General features: G+C 43.6%; 1 protein-coding gene across 2 annotated transcripts in view; it reads left to right on the top strand.

Moving 5' to 3' along the window:
- Positions 1 to 25778, top strand: part of MLIP (muscular LMNA interacting protein) — a 388135-nt gene that overhangs the window by 276629 nt on the left and 85728 nt on the right. For both annotated transcript variants that reach the window (XM_077290019.1, XM_077290018.1), the window contains 2 exons: positions 3053 to 3097; positions 4524 to 4646. In XM_077290019.1, the coding sequence (XP_077146134.1) occupies positions 3053 to 3097; positions 4524 to 4634 (156 nt within the window). In that variant the 3' untranslated portion in view covers positions 4635 to 4646. The remainder of the gene's footprint in view (positions 1 to 3052; positions 3098 to 4523; positions 4647 to 25778) is intronic.

The raw sequence follows: 25778 nt of genomic DNA, 5'->3' as shown, positions 1-25778 counted from the left end.
GACTGCGGTCACACGTTGCAATACACGGCGCTGGAGCGATAATTTCATGACGTATTTGCGATGTAGAAGCCGTTGGTTACTGTGCGCATATCGTATACAACCTGTGTCACACAATGCAATCATGCCACCACAGCGGGACACTAGACGACGAAAGAAAGTTTCAAACGATCTGCTACGACGTACGATTCTCAGCGGGGATCCGGATCGCAGTAGCGTGTCAGACACAACGATATCGTAAATGCATCGCTGGAACGTCACGAATCGTGCCGTTGTAGCGATCAAAATTGCACTGTGTGACGGTACCCTAAGTCTGCATTGCAAATGATGCTCCTTCCCTTCCGAGCTCTGCCATGCGCTCAAACGGTGGTTCCCCCCCAGATATCAGGTATCAGCGTACTCAGGACAAATTGGACAACAATATTTAGGGTCTAATTTCTCCTGTTACCCTTGGAAAAATACAAAACTGGGGGCTAAAATATAATTTTTGTGGGAAAAAAAATATTTTTTATTTGCACGGCTCTGCGTTAAAAACTGTAGTGAAACACTTGGGGGTTCAAATCTCTCACAACACATCTAGATGAGTTGCTTAGGGGGTCTACTTTCCAAAATGGCGTCACTTGTGGGGGGTTTTACTCTTTAGGTACATTAGGGGCTCTGCAAACACAATGTGACGCCTGCAGACCATTCCATCTAAGTCTGCATTCCAAATGGCGCTCCATCCCTTCCGAGCCCTCCCATGCGCCCAAACGGTGGTTCCCCCCCACATATGGGGTATCAGCGTACTCAGGACAAATTGGACAACAACTTTTGGGGTCCAATTTCTCCTGTTACCCTCGGGAAAATACAAAACTGGGGGCTAAAATATAATTTTTGTGGGAAAAAATTTTTGTTTTATTTTTACGGCTCTGCATTATAAACTTCTGTGAAGCACTTGGTGGGTCAAAGTGCTCAACACACCTCTAGATAAGTTCCTTAGGGGGTCTACTTTCCAAAATGGTATCACTTGTGGGGGGTTTCAATGTTTAGGCACATCAGTGGCTCTCCAAACGCAACATGGCGTCCCATCTCAATTCCTGTCAATTTTGCAGTGAAAAGTCAAACGGCGCTCCTTCCCTTCCAAGCTCTCCCATGCGCCCAAACAGTGGTTTACCCCCACATATGGGGTATCAGCGTACTCAGGACAAATTGCACAACAACTTTTGTGGTCCAATTTCTTCTCTTACCCTTGGGAAAATAAAAAATTTTGGGGCGAAAAGATCATTTTTGTGAAAAAATATGATTTTTTATTTTTACGGTCCTGCATTATAAACTTCTGTGAAGCACTTGGTGGGTCAAAGTGCTCACCACACATCTAGATAAGTTCCTTAGGGGGTCTTCTTTCCAAAATGGTGTCACTTGTGGGGGGTTTCAATGTTTAGGCACATCAGTGGCTCTCCAAACGCAACATGGCGTCCCATCTCAATTCCTGTCAATTTTGCAGTGGAAAGTCAAATGGCGCTCCTTCCCTTCCGAGCTCTCCCATGCGCCCAAACAGTGGTTTACCCCCACATATGGGGTATCAGCGTACTCAGGACAAATTGTATAACATCTTTTGGGGTCCATTTTCTCCTGTTACCCTTGGTAAAATAAAACAAATTGGAGCTGAAGTAAATTTTGTGTGAAAAAAAGTTAAATGTTCATTTATATTTAAACATTCCAAAAATTCCTGTGAACCACCTGAAGGGTTAATAAACTTTTTGAATGTGGTTTTGAGCACCTTGAGGGGTGCAGTTTTTAGAATGGTGTCACACTTGGGTATTTTCTATCATATAGACCCCTCAAAATGACTTCAAATGAGATGTGGTCCCTAAAAAAAAATGGTGTTGTAAAAATGAGAAATTGCTGGTCAACTTTTAACCCTTATAACTCCCTAACAAAAAAAAATTTTAGTTCCAAAATGGTGCTGATGTAAAGTAGACATGTGGGAAATGTTACTTATTAAGTATTTTGTGTGACATATCACTGTGATTTAATTTCATAAAAATTCAAATTTGGAAAATTGCGAAATTTTCAAAATTTTCACCAAATTTCCATTTTTTTCACAAATAAATGCAGGTAATAGCAAAGAAATGTTACCACTCTCATGAAGTACAATATGTCACGAGAAAACAATGTCAGAATCACCGGGATCCGTTGAAGCGTTCTAGAGTTATAACCTCATAAAGGGACAGTGGTCAGAATTGTAAAAATTGGCCCGGTCCATAACGTGCAAACCACCCTTGGGGGTGAAGGGGTTAAAGACACATGTTAATAGATTAAAGGGCCATATGTTTATCCTCTCCCCTTTTCAGTTATTGATGAAAAATTTTCCAAGTAACCAGTGCTGTGGATTTATAAAATGTTGAGACTTGTTGTACTAAAAAATCTTATATACTGACCTGCCCCTCTTGTTTTTATATATTTTTTCTTTTTTTTGTGTACTGTTCCTGTTGGTGTTTAAATAAAAGATTTAATGGATTTTAATATATTGTTGGAGTGAGAATTACTTCAAGTAGTTTCTTTTTTTCTTTTGGACATTTATATTGTACCTACTTGAAATATATTTATATTTATTTAGGGTAATGATATTCTCCTAATTTATTGGATTAATATGTAACATTGTATGTCTAAAAAATTGAAGCCTACACATTTTTAAAAAGCTTTTTATAAATTTTAGAGACCACAGAAATTTACTGCACACTACGAAATAGTGCATGGCTGAAAAATGTCTCCCAGGAAAATGTTTCAACAATTTTTGTGTGTGTTATATAATATGCTATATGTTTATTGGATGCATAACAGGTGCTAAAGATGCGGGGCGGGGATTTAAGTTTTCACTTGATCACCGCCCATTGTTTGTCGAGTAACAAGCACATCAGAGCATAGTGATAGTCGAGTGATAGCAGAGTATAGCCGAGCACGTTCGCTCATCCCTACTAGAGAGTAAATAAACTTAAATATGCACACCTGCTCAATTACAATATGATTTATTTGCTATGCATGTTTTTTTCACATGGATTTTTTTTAACCACAGGCATCCCTCCAGACGCTAATAAATTCAAAAACAAAGGATCCTCAAGTGAGTACTTATTGTGACATTTTAGACGTTTACCCACATGTACCTACAGTATGTGTGTGTATATATATATATATATATATATATATATATATATATATATATATACTATAGGAAAATGAAAAAAAAACAAGAAGAATATTAAAAAAAAGTATTTTTTGTGTGCAAAAGAAGTAAAACATAAAACTAATATAAAACAAACAAAGAAAAAAATACGATCACCTTAAAAAACAAAAATAGGTCAGTCTTGGAGGAATTAACAACAAAACAAAAAGGGTCTTTTCCACATTATTTATTAAAGAAGTTGTATACAACTTTTCTGTTACTGAGTTAGGGTACTGTCACACAGAGCAATTTTGATCGCTACGACGGCACGATCCGTGACATCGCAGCGATCGTATGATTATCGCTCCAGCGTCGTAGACTGCGGTCACACGGTGCAATCATGGCGCTGGAGCGATGCCGAAGTCCCCGGGTAACCAGGGTAAACATCGGGTTACTAAGCGCAGGGCCGCGCTTAGTAACCCGATGTTTACCCTGGTTACCAGCGTAAACGTAAAAAAAACAAACAGTACATACTTACATTCCGGTGTCTGTCCCCCGGCGTTTCAGCTTCTCTGCACTGTGTAAGCACAGTGGCCGGAAAGCAGAGCGGTGACGTCAGACGTCACCGCTGTGCTCGCTTTCTGGCTGGCCGGCGCTCACAGTGCAGAGAAGCTGAGACGCCGGAGGACAGACACCGGAATGTAAGTATGTACTGTTTGTTTTTTTTACGTTTACGCTGGTAACCACGGTAAACATCGGGTTACTAAGCGCGGCCCTGCGCTTAGTTACCCGATGTTTACCCTGGTTACAAGTGAACACATCGCTGGATCGCTGTCACACACAACGATCCAGCGATGCCAGCGGGTGATCAAGCGACGAAAGAAAGTTCCAAACGATGTGCTACGACGTACGATTCTCAGCAGGATCCCTGATCGCAGTAGCGTGTCAGACACAGCGATATCGTAACGATATCGCTAGAACGTCACGAATCGTACCGTCGTAGCGATCAAAATTGCACTGTGTGACAGTACCCTTACAGTGTTGTGGCTCTACCCCACTGCTACTGGAGGTGATAAGAACTGTTTGGTGTGGGGGTAATAGGATTTGGACTTCTACCCATCTTGTACTGAGTTACCTAAAGCATAGGTCATGTACATAAAAGTAGAGGATAACCCCTTCATAAATATTTCCCTAAAGTGAAACTGAAGAATATCCTCTGATAACCAAAGCAAAAATTTGCTGCAAAATTGAAAATGGCAAATCATTTATGACAAGCATTGGATTAATTTGTTTAATTTGTTAAATTAATCCTTGAATCCACATTAATCCTTGAATCCCCCAAAAATGTATTATTGAAAATGAATGAAATCTGCATTTATTTCAGACCACAAGGCCAGGAGTAATAAGACCAATGTCAGCAATAGATAACAAAGACAGAAAATTTTATCCAAATCTGTTTCAGCAATTCTCCATGCCTCCATATAAAAGAGAATAGCCCAGTGTCCAGGTAAGTTTGAATGTGTTAGTATTGATCCTTTGAAATTCCGTAAAAAGCTATGTTAATATAAAAGACAGCAAATGTATTTATAAAAGAATTCATGTGATTATCAAAAATCTGAATGCAGAGCTTTCAGCTTTGTAAGACAGTACAGTATAGGCTATGTACTGTGATCTATCAATATAGTGATATAACATACCGAAAGTATCCAGCTTCTCTTTTCAGACCTTCAGCCCATTACATAGCAGCTAACAGTCCCAAATTGCCTGGAAGGTAGAGCTTTTTCATATACATTCCTGGCAGGTTTAGGACTATCGTAGTCCATGAAGTGTCAATATATTTGAAATCTCAACTTAGAAGGAACCTGTCATGTAAAGTAATGCTATTAACCTACTGTACAAATATATCATGCAGTGCTTAGATGCCGGGAGGAAATGAACTTTATTCCATCATCAGCCTATAAAGAGCAATGGCTGTAGCCATGCCCCTGGTACTGACTGACAGCAGGCCCTAATGCTGTCAGTCACTGCCTGGAATGCAGTTACAGCCACCATTCTCTGTACACTGAGCAGTGAGCACTGATTTATACCTTGATATGTTTACGTCAGTAGTAAAATCTTAATTATTGCAGTCAGAACTAAGAATGCAAAAGTTGCCAATTTGGTATATCTGATGTATATATTTCTGTCTGGTCCATACTGCTGTTGGCGATTTACAAATAGTTACTTTTAGTGATGATCAAATCGATTCAAGGTGATTTGAATTGTAACCTCTTCACCTCCGAGCGTGTTTTCCCCTTCCTGACCAACCCAAATTTTACAATTCTGACCACTCTCATTTTATGTGGTACGGTAATAACTCTAGAGCGCTTCAAGTAACCCCAGTGAGATTTTTGTTTTCTGACACATTGTATTTTTTTTTAGGGGTAATTTTAGATAGAAGTTTTTTGCGTTTATATGTGAATATATCTGAGTTTTGGAGAAATTTGGAAAAATTGAGCTTCGATTTATATATCCTCAAACATGATGTACAAAATAATTTAAAAAAAAACATTTCCCATATGTGTACTTCACATCAGCATAATTTTTTAAACATATTTTTTAGAGGAAGTTAAATGGGTGAAAAGTTTATCAGCAATTTCTTATTTTTCAAAAAAATTTTCAAAACCATAGTTTTTTTTGAGACCATATTACATTTGAAGTGACTTTGAGGGGCTTATGTCACGGAGAGTACCCAAAAGTGACACCATATTAAAAACAGCACCAATAAAAGTGCTCAAAACCACATTCAAGAAGTTTATTACCCATGTATGGTGAAACCTACTGGTGGGCACACGGCAGGGCTCGGAACAAAATTAGCCCAATTTGACTTTATAATATGCAGGGAGTAGGGGAGCAGGAAAGTCAGCTCACTGTTGATGTGAAGGTCAGATACAGTCTTGTGTATCTCATGGAACAGCCCAGGGTGCGGCTTAAAGATTAATGAGGAAAGAGAGGATTCCTGCGAGACAGTGTGAGGAAGGTAAAAATCCATGTTTATTACTTAATTTTAAAATCGTGTAAATGTTCACCATGTCCTCCTCACGCTGTCTCGCTGGATTCCTCTTCTATCAATTTGACTTTAGGAGTGCAAAATTGGCTGGAATAGATAGCAGGTGCCATTTTGCATTTGCAGAGCCCCTGATATGCAAAAACAGTGGAAAGCCCCCCACAATTGACCTTCTTTTGGAAACTGCACCCCTCAAAAAACTTTAGCACTTTTATCCCACAAGTGCTTCACAGAATTTTAGGACAGAATCAGGACTACAAGATACCAGGTACTTTCAGCTGCATCACTTCTAATGTGGTGTACCTAATCATTTGTACTAAATGTCCAACTGGAGGTCTGTATGTAGGGGAGAGAGGGCAGAAACTGAGAACAAGAATGAACTCTAATCGCTATACAATAAGAGAAAAAAGAATAAATCTACCTGTGGCAATACATTTTTGTCTCCTCAATCATATCATTATGGACATGAAATTACTTGTGTTAAAATGTAACTTCAAATCTCAAAGAGACAGAAGAGTTTGGGAATTTAAGCTGATGATGACCTTTGACACTCTTAAGGTACCATCTCACAGTGGCACTTTGGGCGCTATGACGGCACGATCCGTGACGTCCCAGCGATATACTTACGATCTCGCTGTGTCTGACACGCTACTGTGATCAGGAACCCCGCTGAGAATCGTACGTCGTAGCAGATCGTTTGAAACTTTCTTTCATCGTCAAGTGTCCCGCTGTGGCGGCATGATCGCATCGTGTAACAAAGGTGTGCACGATATTGTATACGATGTAATGGGTGGAGGACTGTCCTGTACGACTTCTACATCGCAAATACGTCATGAAATTATCGCTCCAGCGCCGTGCATTGCGAAGTGTGACCGCAGTCTACGACGCTGGAACGATAATGGAGCGACGCTGGAGCGTCACGGATCGTGCCGTCGTAGCGACCAAAGTGCCACTGTTAGACGGTACCCTTAGTGCGGGAATGAATGAATGTGTCGCATGGATTTATGTCTTTTTACATCAACTAAGGAACTAAGGAATTTGCCCCTCAGACCATATGGAGTCATCAAAACAGAACCAGATCCCAATCAGAGAACAATAAAACATTCCTTATCTAAGAACTGGTCCAATATTTATGGACATAACTGTTTATCACTCATGGTAATTCTGCTTCATGTCACCTGTCTTATCTATGTTTTTTTTCTTTTTTTCTTTCTGTTGTGCATAAATATGTGATTCTTCAGAATTTCTTTTAGTCTATGCCTGATGAAGAGACCTAAGTAGTCTCGAAAGCTTGCAATTTGTTACCATCTTTTCAGTTAGCCATTAAAAGGTATCAACCACTGAGGACTCTCAATTCTAAATATTTTTCACAGAATTTTACAAAGTTGAGCAGTGAAAAGTAAAAAATATATTTTCTATAAAAATATTGCTTCACCTCTACGTTTTTAATTTTCACAAGGGTAAAACGGGAACATGGATCATACAAATTGTTGAGCCATTTACCCTGAATACACGGATACCAATTATGTGGTGTAAAACTACTGTTTGGCAGGGCTCAGAAGAGAAGAAGCGCCAATTGAATTCTGGAGTGCAAATTTGCCTTAACTAGATTGCGGATGTCATGTCGCATTTGTGGAGCCCCTGACATGCCAAAACAACAGAAACCCCCACAAGTGACCCCATTTTGGAGACTACACCTCTTGAAGAATTCATCTAGGGTTATAGTGAACATTTTTAACCCTCACAGAATTGTACAACACTGGGCTAACTCAATTAAAAATTACCATTTTTTTCACAAAAATGTTGATTTGGCCCCAAGTTTTAAATTTTCAAAAAAAATTACAATTTGTTAAGCAATTTCTAAATTTCTCTTGAGTGTGCCAATACCACATATTTGGTCAAAAACTACCCTTGAGTCACAGTGTAAAGCTCAGAAGGGAAGGAGCGCCATATTGGAGTTCAGATTTTGCTGTTATGCTTTGAGAGTATAATGTCACATTGGCAGAGCCCCTGACTAGCAGAAACACCCCATAAGTGAACTCATTTTACAAAGTACACCTCTCAATAAATTTATCTAATGGTGCAATGATCATATTGACACCAGAGGCATGTCACAGAATTTTATACTATTGGGCAGTGAGAATTTTTTTTAATTTTTGACACAAAAATATTGGTATAGCTCCAGATTTTACATTTTCACACTGAGAAATGGGTAAAAATCACATCGAAATTTGTCACATAATTTATGCTAAGTGTGGCAATATCTCACTTGTGGCTGTATAATACTGCGTAGCCACACAGCGAGGTATAGGAGCATCTATTTACTTGGAGAACAAGTAATCTCAAAATAATTTGCGGACTCAGTATACAGAGCTCCTAAGCGCTGAAAAAGAAGAATCTCCCCTCAAGTGACACAATTTTGAAAATTATTGGGAATTTGTCTTCAGGTGTAGTGATGACTTTTGACTCTATGCATACTTGCCAGAAATAAGCAGCAGTGAATATCGTTTAGTGAAAACTGCAAATCTGCTACTGTAGCGCTTTCACACTGTAGTGCAGGTATCATGATCCAGACAGAGTTGAGTCCTGTCTTCCCTTTTCCCACTCTGATCATGTTAGAGGTTAACTTTTCTCAGCCTTAGTCTGGTTTCAGGCTTTGCTATTTATCTCTTTTGCTTCCTGCAGGCAGTGTCAGTTATAGTTCTGCCTATGGAGTGTGTAGCTGCCTCTGTTATATCCTGACTTGTCCTGCTGCATTAGCAGCCTGAACCCATGTCTCTGTTTTCCCCAATCCCTGTCTTGACTCAGTGTTTCCCTTTTACGTGTTTACTCTCTGGTTTTGACTTGACTTGTATCCTGACCTGCCTCTGCCTTCTGTCTTTGGCTAATCTGCTCCTGACCTTTTGGCTTGTCTCTAACTCCGTATTTTGTCTATTCTTTTGGTACTGCGCTACTGACTACATCTACCCGGCTTGTTTGACTTTCCTGCTGCCACCTAGTGGTACCCTTGCTGCTGCAAAACTGGCCTGCTTTGTCTAGGTGCAGCCCTCCTTCCACTCTATAGCCATCTAGTGGAGCTTGCACCTGCATTACAGCAGCATGACAGCCACCACATTGTAGAGCTCTTACATTGTATGAATAGGGTGTTAGGAGTTGAGTTCCCGCTGCTGCACAGGGGGAATCTCGAGCCGTGTCTGCTGCGGTCTCCCATTCTGCATCGGCTGCCATGGAGCCTGCTCAGCGGAGACGTCGGTTCCAGTGTCTCACTGAGTCTGATACTGTGCAAAGGGTTACTGCTGCCTCTCCAGGCTCTGCTATTGTACCCTGCAATGAATCTGTGATGAGCAGGCTTTTCTTGGACTAAGTCCTGTTTTGCACACACTGAGCATGCCCAGGGTAAGATCTCTCAGTGGAGATCAAGGGTCACATGCTCAGGTACTGCAGCAACTTCCATTGGTCTGCCAGAAAGGTCCTGTACCTGATCAAGTTCTGTGGCAGCCTTCCATTGGTCCTTCTTGGAAGGTCCTGTAGGTGCTGCAGCTACAGTATATAAGGTTCTCATGACCGCACGGCCATGCGCTAGTGTCAAATATGTATGAGCTCAGCGCCAGTGTGGTCGTGTGTGTGGTCAGGGACCCGGCTGAAATAAGCCTCTAGAATGCTGGCACCTCCGGCGAGGAGTTTTGTGTATGCAGTCAGGGACCCGGCTGAAATAAGCCCCTAGAATGCTGGCACCTCCGGCGAGGAGTTTATATGTGAATTCAGGGCTGGCTAATAGCCGATAGAATTCCGGCTCCACCGGAGAGGAGCTGCTTGTTGGTTGGACTGCATGATCACTGTCGGCACTACACAGTAGCTGTGTCCCTTGTGAGCTAAACAGGGCACAGCGTTCTCTTTACTACGGGCTCTGTGAAGTAACAGAGTTTGTTTATTCTAATTTGCTTTGCTGCCTTACTTAGCAGCAGGTTCTTTCCTGCACGGTGGATCCCGGGTTGCGAACGCACCTATCCCATCTAATAAATATATTCGGTGCATTCCGCCAACCCTAACATAGGTAGTGTAAAATAGAGAAAAATTCATATCATGGCTAATAATTTAGGTAGTGCTAGCAGCATAAACATCATCACCAAAGGCCCCAACTAACCAAGCAATAGAACTACAATTCTTCTTTTGCTTGTATCAAGTTTTTTATTGGGGATGAAGCGGAATGCATTATGGGATAAATGCGTGTTCGGACATTTTTTTGATGCAGAGGCACCCAGGAGGTATTGGGGCCCTTTTCCACCTACAAAGTAAGTGTAACTTTGCATGATGATGAGCCTTTGGACTGGAAAGGGCCCATACACTGTTCCTGCACAAGGACCCTTTTCTGTTTGTTTCTGCCAGTGGATATATGGCACTTGTCTCAGTCACAGCAGGATAACATGCCCAGCAAAACGGTCAGTTTGAGTCAGTATTTTTCACAGAATGGTCTGCTTGAATACAAATGACAAATAGAGATAGTGTTTGCACATTTTTTTTTTACTTTTTAAAAGACTTCTTTCAAAGTCTTCCACTGTGCTGAGTTGTTAATAAGGCTGTTGATTTCTACAGGGTTACCATTGTTTTTTATGGTGATGTCACTTTGACATTACTATAGCTGTGTTTGCACTGAAGAGATTTAAAGGGTTGGATACAGTCCCACCAGACCTCAGAGTGCAATTCACATATTTTCAAGGCAATTGGAATATGGATCTTTTGGAAACAACTTCCAAACTTGGCAAATTTAAATTTCAGAAGATTTTATCATGTGTAGTTACTTCCTTCATCGTGTTGATGACTTGTACTGTCCAGGAGTCAAACGTCGTCTACGATTCTATGATCTGTAGCTTCAAATGGTATACACAAATACTGATTGTTACAACATAAACTGGTGAATTACACTTGGTATGGGGCTTTATAATTTAATTCCCTAGATGCCTAAAGGAATATAAACCTATTTTTCCATTAAAGATTATTAAACATATTTTATTGTAATGCTTGTTTAGAGGGATTTAAGATGTATTTTCTTAAAATCAGTTGTGAAGAAAGTGAATTTAATACATATAAGTGCATACAGTTGATAGCGGAATGATAAGTCCTGTGTAATACAACAAATGGAATGAATTACTGTTTAGTTAATGAAAACATCTCACAACCTTTGGGTAATTCAATCCTATTAAGTATCCATCTAGTTACAGTAGGTTTTCCATTGAACAGTTCATATAATTGCGTCAATGTTGCTATATCAGGTTAATGAAAAGTCATCACCTAATCCTATTTTACAAAAGACAACTTAAGAAGAAAAAGCTGGGAAATTCTAAGTAGACTAACATAATAAAACTTTATGATTGCCGTATAATATCTGAATAATGAACATCATAGTTTTATTAACAATCTTTAGAACTTGCTTGCTTATCTTTTATTGTTACATTTCTTTCCTTTAACATTTTTTAATAATTTATGTTTGACATACTTTTTTAACATCATTTTTATTTTCAATATGTTATAATTGGAGATATTGTCTTTATTTTTTAAAGGGAACCTAACAGCTGTTCCATGCTGTCAGATACATGGGCACCATGTATCAGAAACTGGCTGCATGATTTCAGCCAAGTATGTTTAACTCTGAAATGCTAAAAATTTTGGGAGATAAACATAGTTTAGTAGCTATTGAGGACCAAGCCATAATGAAGAATAATGAGACAGGTGGGTCCCAGGTGGCTTGTCCCCTCTCTCTGCCCTTGGCTGACAGGTCTCTCGTTGCATACGTGTAAAAGGAAAGACCTATCACTCAAGTAAGACAGGTGAGAAGAAGTTGCCGGTGACCCACCTGTCCAACTAGTGTCCTGTTCGGCTCGCTCCCTGGTGGATATTAAACTGACTTTCTCTGAAACAGCATTTGGGAGTTAAACATATGTGGAAGAAATCATGCAGCCATTGTCTGATATATTCTGTCCATGCATTTCTTTGCCATATGTCCTAATCTCAAGAGTCCAGTTAGGGCCGTATTTGCCACTAGGCACTTGAGGGCACGTGCCTAGGGTGCCAGGATGCAGGGGACGGCACCTGAGCAAGTTGGTTTTTTTAACTAAAGTCCGGGGTCACCGCCCGCCCGCCTGCCCACCTCCCCACCTCCCTCCTTGCAGACATAATACTCACCTTTCTCCTCCATGCTGAAAGTCCTTGCATCTCTCTCCCGGCGCTGCAGCTTCTTCCTGTGTGAGCGGTCACATGGTACCACTCCTTAAGGTCATGAATATGGATGCTGCATACACATGGGAGGGGGAGGGGGGAGCAGAGAAATACATACAAGATGGGATGGGGGAGCAGAGCCATACATACAAGATGGGATGGGGGAGCATAGCCATACATACAAGATGGGATAGGGGAGCAGAGCCATGCATACAAGATGGTATAGGGGGAGCAGAGCCATACATATAAGATGGGACAGGGGAGCCATGCATACAAGATGGGACAGGGGAGCCATGCATTCAAGGATGGGAGGGGGGAGCCGAGCCATGCATACAAGATTGGGGACATGTATGAAAAAACAATATGGGACAATGAGGGCATATACGAGGAAACAGTACAGGGGAATGGGGGCATATCTGAGGAAACAGTATGGGGAATGGGGGCATATATGAGGAAACAGTAAGGGGGATGGGTGCAGACAGTATGAGGAGCAAATGGGGGAATGTATGCGGACACAGTATGAGTAGCGATGTGAAAAATGTATGTGGACAGAGTTCGGGGAGTGAGGGAGATGGGATGTGTGCAGACACAGGATGTGGAGTTGGGGGGTATGTGTGAGCAGGCAGTACAGAAAGTGAAGTGGTAAATACAGTATATGAGGAGACAGTATGGTGAATAGGGGGATGTGAGAGGAGACAGTATGAGGAGGGAGGGGAATAGTGTGAGAAGACAGTACGGGGGGAGAAAAGTGAGTGGGCACAGAATAGAAACTGAGTAGTGGGGGTTTAGCATGAAGGGACAGTGTAAGGGCACAGCCGGGATGGGACAGTATGCCAAGGAGGGAGAAGTGTAATGAGACAGTACATGGGGGGACACAGTATGAGAGGACAATGTGAAGAGGGTGCTGGTATGGAAAGGAGAGGTCAGTGTGAAGAGCATGTACCATAAGAGGGACAGTGTGGGGGTAATATTTTGTGCAGACAATATAATGATGGGGCAATTTTTTATTCATGAGCATTTTAACGACACTTGTATCTTTAAGGGCATCATGTGGAGATTTTCTACAAAAGAGCGGAGAAGATGGAAGTCTGCAGAGACGAGCTGTGGATGAGAAAACTCATCATGGGGTCTGGACAAGATGAAGAAAAGAAGGAGAATGACTACAGAGACGACGTCATCTATCCAGGTACCTGGATGTAAATGTTATTTGTGATACTAACTAACTCTCCTGTTTTTATTTATGATAAAGGGGATGTCCAGGTTTGTGATGAGTCAGCAGTCATTCTTTGTGACGGCAGACTTCTGACTTCTCACAGTGCACACTGCACGCTGTCAGGATTCTCTCATGCTGGCGATGCAGTCACAAGCTGACTAGACATGTGTGGCCTCACTCAATGATAATGAACTGAGCGGGGCCAGGCACATCTAGTCGGAATGTGGCCAGAAGTATACAAATCACATGCTTGTGCTGACATGACTGTACACCGGCAAGGGAGAATCCTAAAAGTGTGCAGTGCATTAGTTGTGAGAATTCAGAAACCTGTGATGTCAGGATTCAGCTCTGCAGGTTCCAGTAGTCGTCACATGGACACTTCACTCATATGTGATTTTCATACTTGTGATCCTGTGACAACGAGTTTCTGTTCCTGCTTCTCTCAGTTTTTCACTGAACATTGAGAGCATTAGGGAGAGGAGCTCGTGGGTACATGACTAAGTGTGCAAATCGCATATTTCCTGGGGGGACGTAAATTAATTCTTGCCACGGGTGTTGTGAATTAGACTTTTTTGGCTCCCTCTTGTGGTCACTAGTGATATGACTCCGGGATTGTCTTTCCTCAGTTTGGCACCCACCTGGGTCGTTAGTCCAGGGGTGTTGCTATATCAACTTCCTGGATTCTCAGTCCTGTGCCTGGCATCGTTGTAATCAGTTCCTTTCTGTTTGCTCCTGTCTGCTGGTCTTGGATCTTGCAAAAGTAAGCTAAGTCCTGTTTCCTTGTTTTTTGGTTATTTGCATTGCTCTTATATTTTGTCCAGCTTGTACTAAATGTGATTCCTGATTTTGCTGGAAGCTCTAGGGGGCTGGTGTTCTCCCCCCGGGCCGTTAGACGGTTCGGGGGTTCTTGAATATCCAGCGTGGAAATTTTGATAGGGTTTTTGCTGACCATATAAGTCATCTTACTATATTCTGCTATTAGTCAGTGGGCCTCTCTTTGCTAAATATCTAGTTCATTCTTACGTTTGTCTTTTCTCCTTACCTCACCGTTATTATTTGTTGGGGGCTTGTATCCAACTTTTGGGGTCTTTTCTCTGGAGGCAAGAAAGGTCTATCTTTTCCCTTGTAGGGTTAGTTAGTTCTCCGGCTGGCGCGAGACGTCTAGAACCAACGTAGGCACGTTCCCCGGCTGCTGCTATTTGTGGTGCTAGGATTAGATATATGGTCAGCCCAGTTACCACTGCCCTATGAGCTGTTTTTTTGTGTTTGCAGACTTGGTATGTACTTTTGAGACCCTCTGCCATTGGGGTCATAACAGTATGCCAGGCCAAGGTTGAATGTTTATTGCATTGCAGAAGTGGGATTACAAGAAAGGAAAGTCTGAGTTTTTTTTTTTTTTTCTTTCCTCTCTTTTTTCCTCCCCTTTACCTCTGAGTGGCTTGTGCTTGCTGCAGACATGAATGTCCAGACTTTGATTACAAGTGTGGATCAGCTTGCTGCTCGTGTGCAGGGCATACAAGATTTTGTTACCAGTAGTCCAATGTCTGAACCTAAAATACCTATTCCTGAACTGTTCTCTGGAGACCGATTTAAGTTTAGGAATTTCAGGAATAATTGTAAATTGTTTCTATCTCTGAGACCCCGTTCATCTGGAGACTCAGCTCAGCAAGTAAAAATTGTTATCTCTTTCTTACGGGGCGACCCTCAGGATTGGGCCTACTCGCTAGTGCCAGGAGATCCGGCATTGGCAAATATTGATGCGTTTTTTCTGGCGCTCGGATTGCTCTACGAGGAACCCAATCTTGAAATTCAGGCAGAAAAAGCCTTGCTGGCTATTTCTCAGGGTCAGGATGAAGCTGAAGTGTATTGCCAAAAATTTCGGAAATGGTCCGTGCTTACTCAGTGGAATGAGTGTGCTCTGGCCGCAAATTTCAGAAATGGCCTTTCTGAAGCCATTAAGAATGTGATGGTGGGTTTCTCCATTCCTACAGGTCTGAATGATTCCATGGCGCTGGCTATTCAAATTGACCGGCGTTTGCGGGAGCGCAAGGCCGCGAATCCTCTGGTGGTGTTGTCTGAACAAACACCTGATTTAATGCAATGTGGTACAATTCAGACTAGAAATGAACGGAAAAATCATAGACGGCAGAATGGGTTGTGTTTTTACTGTGGTGATGCTACACATGTTATATCAGCATGCTCTAAACGCCTAACTAGGGTTGTTAGTCCTGTCGCCATTGGTAATTTGCAACCTAAATTTATTTTGTCTGTGACTTTAATTTGCTCATTGTCCTCCTACCCTGTTATGGCGTTTGTGGATTCAGGTGCTGCCCTGAGTCTTATGGATCTGTCGTTTGCCAAGCGCTGTGGTTTTGTTCTTGAGCCGTTGGTAAATCCTATCCCTCTTAGAGGTATTGATGCTACGCCATTGGCGGAAAATAAACCGCAGTTTTGGACACAGGTAACCATGTGCATGACTCCTGAACATCGGGAGGTGATTCGTTTTCTTGTTCTGCATAAAATGCATGATTTGGTCGTTTTGGATCTGCCATGGTTACAGACCCATTATCCAGTCTTGGATTGGAGGGCAATGTCTGTGTCAAGTTGGGGCTGTCAGGGAATTCATGGTGATTCCCCGCCGGTGTCTATTGCTTCCTCTACTCCTTCGGAAGTTCCTGAGTATTTGTCTGATTACCAGGATGTATTCAGCGAGTCCAGGTCCGGTGCTCTTCCTCCTCATAGGGACTGTGACTGCGCTATAGATTTGATTCCAGGTAGTAAATTTCCTAAGGGAAGATTATTTAATCTGTCTGTACCTGAGCATACCGCAATGCGTTCGTATATCCAGGAATCTCTGGAGAAGGGGCATATCCGTCCATCCTCTTCCCCTCTTGGTGCGGGATTCTTTTTTGTGGCCAAGAAGGACGGATCTTTGAGACCTTGTATTGACTATTGGCTTCTGAATAAAATCACTGTTAAATTTCAGTATCCTTTGCCTCTGTTGTCGGACTTGTTTGCCCGGATTAAAGGTGCCAAGTGGTTCACCAAGATAGATCTTCGTGGTGCGTACAACCTTGTGCACATTAAGCAAGGAGATGAATGGAACACTGCATTTAATACGCCCGAAGGTCATTTTGAGTACTTGGTGATGCCTTTCGGGCTCTCTAATGCTCCTTCAGTGTTTCAGTCCTTTATGCATGATATTTTCCGGAAGTATCTGGATAAATTTATGATTGTTTATCTGGATGATATTCTGTTTTTTTCTGATGATTGGGACTCGCATGTAGAGCAGGTCAGGATGGTGTTTCAGGTTTTGCGTGAGAATGCTTTGTTTGTTAAGGGCTCAAAGTGTCTCTTTGGAGTACAGAAGGTTCCCTTTTTGGGTTTTATTTTTTCCCCTTCTGCGGTGGAGATGGACCCAGTCAAGGTCCGAGCTATTCATGATTGGACTCAACCCACATCAGTTAAGAGTCTTCAGAAGTTCTTGGGTTTTGCTAACTTCTACCGTCGTTTTATCACTAATTTTTCTAGCGTTGTTAAACCTTTGACGGATATGACCAAGAAAGGTTCTGATGTTGCTAACTGGGCTCCTGCAGCCATGGAAGCTTTTCAAGAGTTGAAGCGCCGGTTTACTTCGGCGCCTGTTTTGTGCCAGCCTGATGTCTCACTTCCCTTTCAGGTTGAAGTGGATGCTTCTGAGATTGGGGCAGGGGCCGTTTTGTCGCAGAGAGGCCCTGGTTGCTCTGTAATGAGACCATGTGCTTTTTTCTCTAGGAAGTTTTCGCCTGCTGAGCGGAATTATGATGTTGGCAATCGGGAGTTGTTAGCCATGAAGTGGGCATTTGAGGAGTGGCGTCATTGGCTCGATGGTGCTAAGCATCGTGTGGTGGTCTTGACTGATCACAAAAATCTGATGTATCTCGAGTCTGCTAAACGCCTGAATCCTAGACAGGCCCGCTAGTCATTGTTTTTCTCCCGTTTTGACTTTGTGGTCTCGTATTTACCAGGTTCAAAAAAAGTGAAGGCTGATGCTCTTTCAAGGAGCTTTGTGCCTGACTCTCCTGGAGTCGCAGAACCAGTTGGTATTCTCAAAGAGGGAGTTATCCTGTCAGCCATTTCTCCGGATTTGCGACGTGTGTTGCAGAGATTTCAGGCTGGTAGACCTGACTCTTGTCCACCTGACAGACTGTTTGTTCCTGATAAGTGGACCAGCAGAGTCATTTCCGAGGTTCATTCCTCGGTGTTGGCAGGGCATCCGGGAATTTTTGGCACCAGAGATCTGGTGGCTAGGTCCTTTTGGTGGCCTTCCTTGTCATGGGATGTGCGGTCATTTGTGCAATCCTGTGGGACTTGTGCTCGGGCTAAGCCTTGCTGTTCTCGTGCCAGCGGCTTGCTCTTGCCCTTGCCTGTCCCGAAGAGGCCTTGGACACACATTTCCATGGATTTCATTTCAGATCTTCCGGTGTCTCAAGGAATGTCTGTCATCTGGGTGGTATGTGATCGCTTTTCCAAGATGGTCCATTTGGTATCTTTGCCTAAACTGCCTTCCTCTTCCGATCTGGTTCCCTTGTTCTTTCAGAATGTGGTTCGTTTGCACGGCATTCCTGAGAATATCGTGTCTGACAGAGGATCCCAGTTTGTTTCCAGGTTCTGGCGATCCTTTTGTGCTAAGATGGGCATTGATTTGTCGTTTTCGTCTGCCTTTCATCCTCAAACTAATGGACAAACGGAGCAAACTAATCAGACTCTGGAGGCTTATTTGATGTGTTTTGTTTCTGCAGATCAGGATGATTGGGTGACCTTCTTGCCGTTGGCTGAGTTTGCCCTTAATAATCGGGCTAGTTCCGCCACCTTGGTTTCGCCATTTTTTTGCAACTCTGGTTTCCATCCTCGTTTTTCCTCGGGACATGTGGAGTCTTCTGACTGTCCTGGGGTAGATTCCGTGGTGGATAGGTTGCAGCAGATCTGGAATCATGTGGTGGACAACTTAAAGTTGTCACAGGAGAAGGCTCAGCGTTTTGCCAACCGCCGCCGTGGTGTGGGTCCCCGACTTCGTGTTGGGGATTTGGTATGGCTGTCTTCTCGATTTGTTCCTATGAAGGTCTCCTCTCCTAAATTTAAGCCTCGCTTCATCGGTCCTTACAAGATATTGGAAATCCTTAATCCTATGTCCTTTCGCTTGGATCTTCCGGTGTCGTTTGCCATTCACAACGTGTTCCATAGGTCTTTGTTGCAGCGGTACGTTGTACCTGTGGTTCCTTCTGTTGAGCCTCCTGCTCCGGTGTTGGTTGAGGGCGAGTTGGAGTACGTGGTGGAGAAGATCTTGGATTCTCGTCTCTCCAGGCGGAGGCTTCAGTATCTGGTCAAGTGGAAGGGCTATGGTCAGGAGGATAATTCCTGGGTGGTTGCCTCTGATGTGCATGCGGCCGATTTAGTTCGTGCCTTTCACGCTGCTCATCCTGATCGCCCTGGTGGTCTTGGTGAGGGTTCGGTGACCCCTCCTTAAAGGGGGGGTACTGTTGTGAATTAGACTTTTTTGGCTCCCTCTTGTGGTCACTAGTGATATGACTCCGGGATTGTCTTTCCTCAGTTTGGCACCCACCTGGGTCGTTAGTCCAGGGGTGTTGCTATATCAACTTCCTGGATTCTCAGTCCTGTGCCTGGCATCGTTGTAATCAGTTCCTTTCTGTTTGCTCCTGTCTGCTGGTCTTGGATCTTGCAAAATTAAGCTAAGTCCTGCTTCCTTGTTTTTTGGTTATTTGCATTGCTCTTATATTTTGTCCAGCTTGTTCTAAATGTGATTCCTGATGTTGCTGGAAGCTCTAGGGGGCTGGTGTTCTCCCCCCGGGCCGTTAGACGGTTCGGGGGTTCTTGAATATCCAGCATGGAAATTTTGATAGGGTTTTTGCTGACCATATAAGTCATCTTACTATATTCTGCTATTAGTCAGTAGGCCTCTCTTTGCTAAATATCTAGTTCATTCTTACGTTTGTCTTTTCTCCTTACCTCACCGTTATTATTTGTTGGGGGCTTGTATCCAACTTTTGGGGTCTTTTCTCTGGAGGCAAGAAAGGTCTATCTTTTCCCTTGTAGGGTTAGTTAGTTCTCCGGCTGGCGCGAGACGTCTAGAACCAACGTAGGCACGTTCCCCGGCTGCTGCTATTTGTGGTGCTAGGATTAGATATATGGTCAGCCCAGTTACCACTGCCCTATGAGCTGTTTTTTTGTGTTTGCAGACTTGGTATGTACTTTTGAGACCCTCTGCCATTGGGGTCATAACAGTATGCCAGGCCAAGGTTGAATGTTTATTGCATTGCAGAAGTGGGATTACAAGAAAGGAAAGTCTGAGTTTTTTTTTTTTTTTTTCTTTCCTCTCTTTTTTCCTCCCCTTTACCTCTGAGTGGCTTGTGCTTGCTGCAGACATGAATGTCCAGACTTTGATTACAAGTGTGGATCAGCTTGCTGCTCGTGTGCAGGGCATACAAGATTTTGTTACCAGTAGTCCAATGTCTGAACCTAAAATACCTATTCCTGAACTGTTCTCTGGAGACCGATTTAAGTTTAGGAATTTCAGGAATAATTGTAAATTGTTTCTATCTCTGAGACCCCGTTCATCTGGAGACTCAGCTCAGCAAGTAAAAATTGTTATCTCTTTCTTACGGGGCGACCCTCAGGATTGGGCCTACTCGCTAGTGCCAGGAGATCCGGCATTGGCAAATATTGATGCGTTTTTTCTGGCGCTCGGATTGCTCTACGAGGAACCCAATCTTGAAATTCAGGCAGAAAAAGCCTTGCTGGCTATTTCTCAGGGTCAGGATGAAGCTGAAGTGTATTGCCAAAAATTTCGGAAATGGTCCGTGCTTACTCAGTGGAATGAGTGTGCTCTGGCCGCAAATTTCAGAAATGGCCTTTCTGAAGCCATTAAGAATGTGATGGTGGGTTTCTCCATTCCTACAGGTCTGAATGATTCCATGGCGCTGGCTATTCAAATTGACCGGCGTTTGCGGGAGCGCAAGGCCGCGAATCCTCTGGTGGTGTTGTCTGAACAAACACCTGATTTAATGCAATGTGGTACAATTCAGACTAGAAATGAACGGAAAAATCATAGACGGCAGAATGGGTTGTGTTTTTACTGTGGTGATGCTACACATGTTATATCAGCATGCTCTAAATGCCTAACTAGGGTTGTTAGTCCTGTCGCCATTGGTAATTTGCAACCTAAATTTATTTTGTCTGTGACTTTAATTTGCTCATTGTCCTCCTACCCTGTTATGGCGTTTGTGGATTCAGGTGCTGCCCTGAGTCTTATGGATCTGTCGTTTGCCAAGCGCTGTGGTTTTGTTCTTGAGCCGTTGGTAAATCCTATCCCTCTTAGAGGTATTGATGCTACGCCATTGGCGGAAAATAAACCACAGTTTTGGACACAGGTAACCATGTGCATGACTCCTGAACATCGGGAGGTGATTCGTTTTCTTGTTCTGCATAAAATGCATGATTTGGTCGTTTTGGGTCTGCCATGGTTACAGACCCATAATCCAGTCTTGGATTGGAGGGCAATGTCTGTGTCAAGTTGGGGCTGTCAGGGAATTCATGGTGATTCCCCGCCGGTGTCTATTGCTTCCTCTACTCCTTCGGAAGTTCCTGAGTATTTGTCTGATTACCAGGATGTATTCAGCGAGTCCAGGTCCGGTGCTCTTCCTCCTCATAGGGACTGTGACTGCGCTATAGATTTGATTCCAGGTAGTAAATTTCCTAAGGGAAGATTATTTAATCTGTCTGTACCTGAGCATACCGCAATGCGTTCGTATATCCAGGAATCTCTGGAGAAGGGGCATATCCGTCCATCCTCTTCCCCTCTTGGTGCGGGATTCTTTTTTGTGGCCAAGAAGGACGGATCTTTGAGACCTTGTATTGACTATCGGCTTCTGAATAAAATCACTGTTAAATTTTAGTATCGTTTGCCTCTGTTGTCGGACTTGTTTGCCCGGATTAAAGGTGCCAAGTGGTTCACCAAGATAGATCTTCGTGGTGCGTACAACCTTGTGCGCATTAAGCAAGGAGATGAATGGAAAACTGCATTTAATACGCCCGAAGGTCATTTTGAGTACTTGGTGATGCCTTTCGGGCTCTCTAATGCTCCTTCAGTGTTTCAGTCCTTTATGCATGATATTTTCCGGAAGTATCTGGATAAATTTATGATTGTTTATCTGGATGATATTCTGGTTTTTTCTGATGATTGGGACTCGCATGTAGAGCAGGTCAGGATGGTGTTTCAGGTTTTGCGTGAGAATGCTTTGTTTGTTAAGGGCTCAAAGTGTCTCTTTGGAGTACAGAAGGTTCCCTTTTTGGGTTTTATTTTTTCCCCTTCTGCGGTGGAGATGGACCCAGTCAAGGTCCGAGCTATTCATGATTGGACTCAACCCACGTCAGTTAAGAGTCTTCAGAAGTTCTTGGGTTTTGCTAACTTCTACCGTCGTTTTATCGCTAATTTTTCTAGCGTTGTTAAACCTTTGACGGATGTGACCAAGAAAGGTTCTGATGTTGCTAACTGGGCTCCTGCAGCCGTGGAAGCTTTTCAAGAGTTGAAGCGCCGGTTTACTTCGGCGCCTGTTTTGTGCCAGCCTGATGTCTCACTTCCCTTTCAGGTTGAAGTGGATGCTTCTGAGATTGGGGCAGGGGCCGTTTTGTCGCAGAGAGGCCCTGGTTGCTCTGTAATGAGACCATGTGCTTTTTTCTCTAGGAAGTTTTCGCCTGCTGAGCGGAATTATGATGTTGGCAATCGGGAGTTGTTAGCCATGAAGTGGGCATTTGAGGAGTGGCGTCATTGGCTCGAGGGTGCTAAGCATCGTGTGGTGGTCTTGACTGATCACAAAAATCTGATGTATCTCGAGTCTGCTAAACGCCTGAATCCTAGACAGGCCCGCTGGTCATTGTTTTTCTCCCGTTTTGACTTTGTGGTCTCGTATTTACCAGGTTCAAAGAATGTGAAGGCTGATGCTCTTTCAAGGAGCTTTGTGCCTGACTCTCCTGGAGTCGCAGAACCAGTTGGTATTCTCAAAGAGGGAGTTATCCTGTCAGCCATTTCTCCGGATTTGCGACGTGTGTTGCAGAGATTTCAGGCTGGTAGACCTGACTCTTGTCCACCTGACAGACTGTTTGTTCCTGATAAGTGGACCAGCAGAGTCATTTCCGAGGTTCATTCCTCGGTGTTGGCAGGGCATCCGGGAATTTTTGGCACCAGAGATCTGGTGGCTAGGTCCTTTTGGTGGCCTTCCTTGTCATGGGATGTGCGGTCATTTGTGCAGTCCTGTGGGACTTGTGCTCGGGCTAAGCCTTGCTGTTCTCGTGCCAGCGGCTTGCTCTTGCCCTTGCCTGTCCCGAAGAGGCCTTGGACACACATTTCCATGGATTTCATTTCAGATCTTCCGGTGTCTCAAGGAATGTCTGTCATCTGGGTGGTATGTGATCGCTTTTCCAAGATGGTCCATTTGGTATCTTTGCCTAAACTGCCTTCCTCTTCCGATCTGGTTCCCTTGTTCTTTCAGAATGTGGTTCGTTTGCACGGCATTCCTGAGAATATCGTGTCTGACAGAGGATCTCAGTTTGTTTCCAGGTTCTGGCGATCCTTTTGTGCTAAGATGGGCATTGATTTGTCGTTTTCGTCTGCCTTTCATCCTCAAACTAATGGACAAACGGAGCGAACTAATCAGACTCTGGAGGCTTATTTGAGGTGTTTTGTTTCTGCAGATCAGGATGATTGGGTGACCTTCTTGCCGTTGGCTGAGTTTGCCCTTAATAATCGGGCTAGTTCCGCCACCTTGGTTTCGCCATTTTTTTGCAACTCTGGTTTCCATCCTCGTTTTTCCTCGGGACATGTGGAGTCTTCTGACTGTCCTGGGGTAGATTCCGTGGTGGATAGGTTGCAGCAGATCTGGAATCATGTGGTGGACAACTTAAAGTTGTCACAGGAGAAGGCTCAGCGTTTTGCCAACCGCCGCCGCGGTGTGGGTCCCCGACTTCGTGTTGGGGATTTGGTATGGCTGTCTTCTCGATTTGTTCCTATGAAGGTCTCCTCTCCTAAATTTAAGCCTCGCTTCATCGGTCCTTACAAGATATTGGAAATCCTTAATCCTATGTCCTTTCGCTTGGATCTTCCGGTGTCGTTTGCCATTCACAACGTGTTCCATAGGTCTTTGTTGCGGCGGTACGTTGTACCTGTGGTTCCTTCTGTTGAGCCTCCTGCTCCGGTGTTGGTTGAGGGCGAGTTGGAGTACGTGGTGGAGAAGATCTTGGATTCTCGTCTCTCCAGACGGAGGCTTCAGTATCTGGTCAAGTGGAAGGGCTATGGTCAGGAGGATAATTCCTGGGTGGTTGCCTCTGATGTGCATGCGGCCGATTTAGTTCGTGCCTTTCACGCTGCTCATCCTGATCGCCCTGGTGGTCTTGGTGAGGGTTCGGTGACCCCTCCTTAAAGGGGGGGTACTGTTGTGAATTAGACTTTTTTGGCTCCCTCTTGTGGTCACTAGTGATATGACTCTGGGATTGTCTTTCCTCAGTTTGGCACCCACCTGGGTCGTTAGTCCAGGGGTGTTGCTATATCAACTTCCTGGATTCTCAGTCCTGTGCCTGGCATCATTGTAATCAGTTCCTTTCTGTTTGCTCCTGTCTGCTGGTCTTGGATCTTGCAAAATTAAGCTAAGTCCTGCTTCCTTGTTTTTTGGTTATTTGCATTGCTCTTATATTTTGTTCAGCTTGTACTAAATGGGATTCCTGATTTTGCTGGAAGCTCTAGGGGGCTGGTGTTCTCCCCCCGGGCCGTTAGACGGTTCGGGGGTTCTTGAATATCCAGCGTGGAAATTTTGATAGAGTTTTTGCTGACCATATAAGTCATCTTACTATATTCTGCTATTAGTCAGTGGGCCTCTCTTTGCTAAATATCTAGTTCATTCTTACGTTTGTCTTTTCTCCTTACCTCACCGTTATTATTTGTTGGGGGCTTGTATCCAACTTTTGGGGTCTTTTCTCTGGAGGCAAGAAAGGTCTATCTTTTCCCTTCTAGGGTTAGTTAGTTCTCCGGCTGGCGCGAGACGTCTAGAACCAACGTAGGCACGTTCCCCGGCTGCTGCTATTTGTGGTGCTAGGATTAGATATATGGTCAGCCCAGTTACCACTGCCCTATGAGCTGGTTTTTTGTGTTTGCAGACTTGGTATGTACTTTTGAGACCCTCTGCCATTGGGGTCATAACACCCGGGTGCCAGAAACCCTAGATACACTTCTGCCGGTATGCTACTGAGAGCGGTGATTACCGGGTCCGGTGGAGGAAGGACTGCGCACAGTGCAGCACAGGCAGTGAGGCAGGGACTGTGGGTTTACACAGAGAGGATGGAGACCTGGAGACTGCCCGTCCCAGTCTACACCGTAGCCCGGAGCCCTCATTATCTTAGGAATATGTCAGGTAATAAATTGTTTTTCTAAAGCTTTATAGTGTAGTTTTAGTTATAGTGTAGTCGGAGAGGGATGGTTAGGGATGAGCTAGCAAGGTGCAGGGACAGGTAGTGATGGCTGCTTGCGGACATGTGCAGCACTTGCAGTGAGACAAAAAAACACTGCTAGCAGCGTTTTTTTTCCATTGCTGCAAATACCGCATTCGCTGGAATGAATGAGGCCAAACGCACTGTTGCTGTAAGTGATCCATTACATGGCAGATGCAGAAAAACTGCCAGATCTGCTGCAAAAGGCGACTTTCACATCAGCAATTTTTGCCAAATTCACTGCCGATAGTGTCGTACTCACCAATGGGGGAGGCAGTACTATAAAAGTGCCTAGGGCAGCAGAAACTCTAAATACAGCCCTGAGTCCAGTAGATCTTTAATACATTTGACTGGAAAAAATAATTAAAGTTTAAGGGATTTTCTATAAAATGGCAGACTAAGGGCTCATATTTTCTAATATGCACATAAAAATGAAGCCGCATACAGTGTAAACAAAGTCAATTTGTGTAATACTTGAACATATACAAACCTTCAGATTGATAACTGCAATTTCCGAGGCTCTCTAGTCTTCCTGATTCAGGGGGTTTCTGATTATAGAACATAGCCACTTTGGTGGAACATACTATAATTGGACATGTGGAAAGAGATTGCTTACTTGCACTTGCCGGCAGTAC

The sequence above is a fragment of the Ranitomeya variabilis genome, chromosome 2 (assembly GCF_051348905.1).
Source record: "Ranitomeya variabilis isolate aRanVar5 chromosome 2, aRanVar5.hap1, whole genome shotgun sequence".
Classification (NCBI taxonomy): Eukaryota; Metazoa; Chordata; class Amphibia; order Anura; family Dendrobatidae; genus Ranitomeya; species Ranitomeya variabilis.
The sequence above is the reverse complement of the archived record's forward strand: the minus strand, read 5'-3'. Positions and strand labels throughout refer to the sequence as shown.